Here is an 8290-nt window from a genome sequence, read left to right as displayed (position 1 = left end):
ATCACCTCCACTAGCTTTGTTCGTAGTGATGCTTCCTGAGGCCCACTTGACTTCACATTCCAGGATGTCTGGCTCTAGATGAGTGATCACACCATCATGATTATCTGGGTTGTGAAGATCTTTTTTGTACAGTTCTTCCATGTATTCTTGCCACCTCTTCTTAATATCTTCTGCTTCTGTTAGGTCCATACCATTTCTGTCCTTTATTGAGCCCATCTTTGCATGAAATGTTCCCTTGGTATCTTGAATTTTCTTGAAGAGATCTCTAGTCTTGCCCATTCTATTGTGTTTCTCTATTTCTTTGCACTGATCACTGAGGAAGGCTTTCTTATCTCTCCTTGCTATTCTTTGGAACTCTGCATTCAAATGGGTACAGCTTTCCTTTTCTCCTTTGCTTTTCCCTTCTCTTCTTTTCACAGATATTTGTAAGGCCTCCTTAGACAGCCATTTTGCTTTTTTGCATTTCTTTTCCATGGGGATGGTCTTGATCCCTGTCTCCTGTACAATTTCACCAACCTCCATCCAAGGTTCATCAGGCACTCTGTCTATCAGATCTAGTCCCTTAAATCTATTTCTCACTTCCACTGTATAGTCATAAGGGATTTGATTTAGGTCATACTTGAATGGTCTAGTGGTTTTCCCTACTTTCTTCAATTTAAGTCTGAATTTGGCAATAAGGAGTTCATGATCTGAGCCACAGTCAGCTCCTGATCTTGTTTTTGCTGACTGTATAGAGCTTCTCCATCTTTAGCTGAAAAGAATATAATCAATCTGATTTCAGTGTTGACCATCTGGTGATGTCCATGTGTAGGGTCTTCTGTTGTGTTGTTGGAAGAGGGTGTTTGCTATGATCAGTGCATTTTCTTGGCAAAACTCTATTAGTCTTTGCCCTGCTTCATTCCGCATTCCGAGGCCAAATTTGCCTGTTACTCCAGGTGTTTCTTGATTTCCTACTTTTGCATTCCAGTCCCCCATAGTGAAAAGGACATCTTTTTTGGGTGTTAGTTCTAAAAGGTCTTGTAGGTCTTCATATAATTGTTCAATTTCAACTTCTTCAGAGTTACTGGCCGAGGCATAGACTTGGATTTTCTTGATATTGAATGATTTGCCTTCAAAATGAACAGAGATCATTCTGTCGTTTTTGAGATTGCATCCAAGTACTGCATTCATACTCTTTTGTTGACCATGATGGCTACTCCATTTCTTCTAAGGGATTCCAGCCCACGGTAGTAGTTATAATGGTCATCTGAGTTAAATTCACCCATTCCATTCCATCTTAGTTCACTGATTCCTAGAATGTCGATGTTCACTCTTGCCATCTTCTGTTTGACCATTTCCAATTTGCCTTGATTCATGGACCTAATATTCCGGTTCCATGCAGTATTGCCCTTTACAGCATCGGACCTTGCTTCTATCACCAGTCACATCCACAACTGGGTATTGTTTTTGCTTTGGCTCCATCCCTTCATTCTTTTCTGGAGTTATTTCTCTGCTGATCTCCAGTAGCATATTGGGTACCTACCGACCTAGGGAGTTCCTCTTTCAGTATCCTATCATTTTGCCTTTTCATTACTGTTCATGGGGTTCTCAAGGCAAGAATACTGAAGTGGTTTGCCATTTCCTTCTCCAATGGGCCACATTCTGTTAGACATCTCCACCATGACCTGCCCATCTCAGGTGGCCTCACATGGCATGGCTTAGTTTCATTGAGTTAGACAAGGCTGTGGTCTGTGTGATCAGATTGGCTGGTTGTCTGTGATTGTAGTTTCAGTCTGTCTGCCCTCTGAAGCCCCCTCTCAATACCTACCATCTTACTTGCATTTCTCTTACCTTGGATGTGGGGGTGTCTCTTCATGGCTGCTTCAGCCAGCAAAGCTCAGCCATTGCTCCTTACCTTGGATGTGGGGTATCTCCTCACGGCTGCCACTCCTGACCTTGGATGTGGGGTATCTCCTCTCGGCTGCCGCTCCTGACCTTTTACGTGGGGTAACTCCCCTTAGCCGCTGCTCCTGACCTCGGACATGAGGTAGTTCCTCTTGGCCGCTCCTGATCTTGGATGTGGGGTAGCTCCTCTTGGCCACTCCTGTGCCGTGCATCCGCTGCTCCATCACTTCATGGGAAATAGATGGGGAAACAGTGGAAACAGTGCAGACTTTATTTTGGGAGGCTCCAAAATCACTGCAGAGGGTGACTGCAGCCATGAAATTGAAAGACGCTTACTCCTTGAAAGACAAGTTATGACCAACCTAGACAACATACTAAAAAGCAGAGACATTACTTTGTCAACAAAGGTCCGTCTACTTAAGGCTATGGTTTTTCGTGTGGTCATGTATGGATGTGAGAGTTGGACTATAAAGAAAGCTGAGCACCAAAGAATTGATGCTTTTTAATTATGGTGTTGGAGAAGACTCTTGAGAGTCCCTTGGACTGCAAGGAGTCCATCCTGAAGGAAATCAGTCCTGAACATTCATTGGAAGGACTGATGCTGAAGCTGAAACTCCAGTACTTTGACCACCTGATGCGAAGAGCTGACTCATTTGAAAAGACCCTGTTGCTGGGAAAGATTGAGGGCGAGAGGGGAAGGGGATGACAGAGGATGAGATGGTTGAATGGCATCACCGACTCAACGGACATGAGTCTGAGTAAACTCCAGGAGTTGGTGATGGACAGGGAGGCCTGGCGTGCTGCAGTCCATGGAGTCGCAAAAAGTTGGACATGACTGAGCGACTGAACTGACTCATTTTTGTATTTAAAGGGAGTTTCTTGCAGACAATATGTAATTAGTCTTGTCTCTTATCTACTGTGACAGTTTCTATCATTTAGTTGGCATACTTAGGCCATTCACATTTTAACAAATGACTGACATTGCTGACTTAACATCTGCCTCATTTGTAAAGTTTTCTATTTGTTGCAGCTGTTTTACTGTGCCATCTCTTTAAAAATCTTGTGTTCTTCTTCTGTCTTTTCTAGTTTTAGTTGAGAATTTTATGAGTCAGTTTCTATCCTTCGGTTTCATTCCTCTGTTAGCATATCAATTACACTTATAAAATTATTTTAAATGCTTGCCCTAGAGTTTGCAATAGATATTTACAATGAAGCTAAGTCTACCTTCAACAAACACTACACTGCTTATTGGCGATGGTTAGTATCTTTTAACAGTGTAGTCCCAATTCTTCCCTCCATTCCATATAAAATGCTGTCATCCATTCCATTTATCCCTGTACTATATTTACCCAATATATTGTTATTATTATTGCTTAGATTAGTTACCTATTAGATTGAATTACCTATTAGATTAGATCACTTTTCCTTTTCTGATAATGTTCTTTTTTTAGGCAGACCTGAGGTTTTTTTGTTGATCAAACAGTGTGTAACACCTTCTCTTACTAACCAATTTAAATCATTTTCTTCTTTCAAAGTCTGCCTTAAACCTTATATTGGATGGCTAAAATTCAGGGTTTTTCTGTAAGATATTACCAACCCAATGCAATCCACCTTTCTTGATTAACACAATCCATACTTATTGTTCTCATTAATTAATTCAACAAACATTTAACACCTCCTCAGACAGTAAAGAATCCACCTGCAATGTAGGACACCCGGGTTCGATCCCTGGGTCAGGAAGACACCCTGGAAAAGGGAATGCTTATCCACTCCAATATTCTTGCCTGGAGAATCCCATGGACAGAGGAGCCTGGTGGGGTATAGTCCATGGGGTTGCAAAGAGTTGGACACAACTGAGAGACAAACACTTTTTCACTTTTTTACATGTGCTAGTTGTACACATAGTGCTGAGAGTACAATTACACAGCAGAAATCTTCCTGCCATCAAAGGTCTTGCAATTTAATATAGAAAATAGGCTTCCCAGGTGGCGCAGTGGCAAAGAATCTGCCTGCCAATGCAGTGGACTCAAGTTCGATCGCTGGGTCAAGAAGATCCCCTGAAGAACAAAAGGGCAACTCACTCCAGTATTCTTGCCTGGAAAACACCATGGATAGATGAGCCTGGAGGGACACAGTCCATGGGGTCAGAAAATAGTCGGACACCATTTAGTGACTAAACAACCAGTCTTCTTGCCTGGGAAATCCCATGGACAGAGGAGGCTGGCGGGCTACGGTCCATGGGGTTGCAAAGAGTCGGACACAACTGAGCAACAGATACTACTAGGCCGGTAAACAGTTATACTAGAGAATAAGAGGTCAGCAGAGGGTAGGTCGGGGATACTCTGGGACCATAAAGGAAAGTATCCTGACTGGATGCAAAGAGAAGAGGTGCTTAGGGAAATCTGCCCAGTGAAGACGATGTCTGTCTTCTCAGTTCAGACTTCCCTATTTTTGGATACATTTCCCCATGATTTCTATTTTTTTTTCTTTTAGAATGTTAAAATTCTACTTTTCCAATAGACTCTTCTGCCATCAAAAACTATGCTGAGCTCCTCTATAATTAAACATATTTCACTTCACTTTTACTAATTTCTCAAGCCTTAGCTCATGCCCCATTGCTGCCCCAGGGTTTCTCACATTTATGATCTACTGCTGTCTGTACCATTAATTGGACATAAATTCGATGCTGCTTTGTATTGTTATTTTAGGTTCTCATTGTATGACTATCAGTACATACAATAGAGTTTAACTAAAGGTCTTGAAAAGTCCTGAAAGACAGGGACCAGATTTATGTCGTTAATTCTCTACAGCATTTAGTGTTGTATACAAATCGTACATATTTATTTCAATTTTATTTCAACACTTGACTACTCATTTTTATAAATTGTACATCAGACATTTTAGGTATTTATTTATCCATTCATTCAACAAGTATTTTGAATACCTATTACATGCAAAGTACCCTGCCAAGAGCCTTTGGGGACATAAGATTAATAACAGTCAAGGTCATTAACTATCCGAGTTGCCAAAGCAAGATGATCCATCCCTGCACTCCCCCCACCCACCCCTCATCCCCACCACAAAAAGAATTATCCAGCTCAAAATGGCAATAGTGAGAAACTCTGTGCTAGAAGATGAACTTCAACAGAAAAATAAATGGAAAACTACAGCCAAAGAATTGGTAGTGAGCAGTATATCCATATAACTGTGGGTATTACTGTTATACAACAGATTATAAATGCAGAAATATAAAACACTGTAGAAATATATAGAAATGATATAACAAAAGTAGGTAGGAAATGTGGGAAAGAAAATTATATATAACATAGGTGTATTGATTCACATATCTTTTATGACCATGCATCAATAGGATTTAGCACTGTACATCAAGTTATAGACTAAGCATATTTTAATATGCTTATAAATGTTGACACTAAAATAATTAATATAATCAACTAAAATCAGGTGATAGAAGAGAATGAAAAGGGGGAAGAAAAAGATGTATGCTAATTTTATCATTGCTTATCAGTAAGGAGTCAATATATACCATATACAGAAATAGAGGATTAAGAGTATTATATAAAGTTATAATCATAAGTGGCTCTCCTTTACTTCATAGCATTTATCACAGGGTAATTTTACATTTAATTGTATGATTGTTAGATCTCACCAAAGGGTAACTAATAAAGAGAATTGGCAGAGTTTGTTTTACTCAATATTGTATCTCCAGTTCTTAGCACTGTGCTTATAAAGATAGTCAGTTCTCATGATTCAGGGCAGTTCTGTTCTCTAGTCTCAGTAAGCACTGAATTATCCAACACTGAGCTATTACTTCTTGGGGAAATACAGGGTCAGGTTCCTGCAAGCCTCTGATCTCAACATTATCAGCAACCAATCAATACACACAAGCTTGTTTTATACATCTTCCTATTTAAAGACACTTTAGATTGTTGATTCATCAACACGGAACTCTCAGCCAACAACACTGTAACTCAGGCCTAAAGGAAGATTATCTAAAGCATATGTTCTCTCCGGAAGGCACATCATAGCCTTCTTGTACTATACTTGGGGGCTATTTTAGATAATTAAATCACCAACCAAAAATACAGAATTCAGAAATTATGGCACTATTTAGACTGGAAAGGTGGCAGTTGTTTATGGGAGCTAAAACAAGAAGGCAGAGCAGTATCCTTTTCCCACCACTGTTGGGAATATGTATGCTTTCACTGCCCTAGCTGTATCCAAGAATTACCATATACACCCTCTTGCTGCACAGTCTCACTATTATAAAATAAGAGGGAAAGAGTCCATATACTGCTCCAAAGTGTTCTTCATGGTATATTTTGAAGTTAAAAAGACAAAACAGTACAATGTTCTGGGTTGGGGATTACAAATGGATTCTAGCAGTTAGGTAAATTCACTCCTACAGAACCACAAAAAATGAGAATCAATTGTATTTGTAATTTGAATTAGATGTTGCCATATCACACAAAAATCTGTAAGTTGTAGTCATTAGTGAGTGTCTTTATATTTATATTTATTTATTTGGCTGCTGCAACATGTGGAATCTAGTTCCCCGACCAAACCCTGGGGGCCCTGCATTATCAACTTGGATTCTTAGCCACTAGACCACCTGGAAAGTCCCCAATGAGTGTCTTTACTGTGATGCTGAACTGTGTAGGTTGAGAAAATTCTATGAAAAACAAAAAAAGCTAATAACATATCTGACTAATACACATACCTGCATGGACTTTCTTCTGACATAAAGACAGCTTAGGGAGATTTGGAGGTAAAGGTCTTCGAAGAAGTTGTGGGTATTTTTGCATTTTAATAATAAGCACTATTTGTCACAGCTATGGGTGAAGAACTTAAAAGTTTTTGAATATGTTTTAATTGTTGCTGAAAAATTCATTCGAATCCAGATTAAATCCTAACGAAAATCATTCCGTGCTAATACTATACTGAGTCCAAGCAGAATTCTATAAAAGAAAAAGAGGGTAAGAAAAACAATTCCTTAAGTCTTCTAGAAAGAATCTAGATAAAATTTTGGCTTATAATTAACACAAAATTTAAAAATACATAACTATTACCAATCAGGACCATCTTAAAATTTCACGTGTTAACTAAAAATTCAGTCTGGCAGTGTTATTTCAGCTAGTAAATACTTCTTTTCCAGAATGGTAGGAAGGACACTCATTTTATCTCCTACCTCCAAAATGTTATCGATTTATAAATTTGGGAAGAGTTTTTCGTCAAAAAAGGTGAGGCAGTCCCTCCATGGGCCCTGAAAATCCACAATATCTAACTCTTGACCAAAAAGTTGTCTTCTTTCTGTAATAACGACTTATTTTAAATTCAGTCACTACAGTTGGGCCATAACTATTTAACCCCCAAATAAAATGCCTTCAATATAATGAGATTTTCTACAATCCCAGTCCCGATTAGTACTGTTTAGAAATGATGCCTGAAGATCGAACCAAATATTGTGTGCTTCGTCGGGACAGTATCAAAAAGCCTGGTACATAGCTATTCCGTTGACAGTCTAGACGGGTACGCTCCGGAGCACAAATGGCCTGCTTTATACCCCTCCAAAGATGACTTGGCACGCAAGCGCTCACGGTCTGTTTCCCGGTAGTGAATCCCACTTGATGCTGGTCATTTCCCGTTCTTATTTTTGGAAGAGGTGCTTGGAAACGTTGGACCCCTATGCTATCCTTTAGGGCAATCAGCTGCTTTTCAAAACAATCAGCTTTTCCTTTTTTAATCTCCTCTTCCTGGGAACGGAGGCAGGTTAAGGTGAAGTGAGGTCGCAGGTCTTCCGGCGGGATGCTGTCCCGAAAGAAAGAACTCAGGTCACCTTCACCCGCCGGCCAGGTGGGGCCAAGCGGACAAGTCTCCTAGCAACCAGAAGCCAATACCCACGTCCGGTCAGCCGGGCGCGCAGGCGCAGGAGGGGAGGGCGGGGCCGGGCGGGGCGCGCACCCGCCCGCGGAGCCCTGCTCAGCTGGTCCCGCCCCACCGGGCGGCGCGCGCGGAGCCCTCTAGCCTTCGTCGGCGGCTGTGCGGGACTGCAGGAGAAGCCCGCTCCACGTGCACCTGCTGTACGGAACCCCGTGGTGACAATCGTTATTACTGCTTTTATTCTTAATGACAGTGACCACTATCATGTATTTACTTTCCTCACTTGCAAGATGCTTAGCTCGGGTATCTAGGGTCCGGGCTGGTGTTCTTTCCTCCTGCCCTTCTGCGCAGCCTTAGTCGCCTGGCTGATTTTGCAGGGCTCCAAAATAGCGAGCATTCTGTTTCTTTTCTTTTAATGCAACCTGTTTTGTCTTCCTGATCCTTTAAAGTTCTTCGCTGAAGAGGAAACTTGTAGAAAGAAATAGGGCATGGAGGATCGAGCGGG

At 40.9% G+C, this 8290-nt stretch overlaps 2 protein-coding genes across 2 annotated transcripts in view; one reads left to right on the top strand and one right to left on the bottom strand.

Annotated features, from left to right (window-relative positions):
• Nucleotides 1–6927, bottom strand: part of LRRC63 (leucine rich repeat containing 63) — a 35714-nt gene extending 28787 nt beyond the window's left edge. Inside the window, exon 1 of the mRNA XM_040267239.1 lies at nt 6626–6927. Coding sequence (XP_040123173.1) covers nt 6626–6710 — 85 coding nt within the window. The 5' untranslated portion in view covers nt 6711–6927. The remainder of the gene's footprint in view (nt 1–6625) is intronic.
• A 914-nt stretch (nt 6928–7841) lies between these two features.
• Nucleotides 7842–8290, top strand: part of LCP1 (lymphocyte cytosolic protein 1) — a 99802-nt gene continuing 99353 nt past the window's right edge. Inside the window, exon 1 of the mRNA XM_040267236.1 lies at nt 7842–7985. The gene's annotated coding sequence lies outside the window, so the exon portion shown is untranslated. The remainder of the gene's footprint in view (nt 7986–8290) is intronic.

Source organism: Oryx dammah, unplaced genomic scaffold, assembly GCF_014754425.2.
Source record: "Oryx dammah isolate SB20612 unplaced genomic scaffold, SCBI_Odam_1.1 HiC_scaffold_24, whole genome shotgun sequence".
NCBI lineage: Eukaryota > Metazoa > Chordata > Mammalia > Artiodactyla > Bovidae > Oryx > Oryx dammah.
This window is presented reverse-complemented; position numbering and strand designations above follow the sequence as displayed.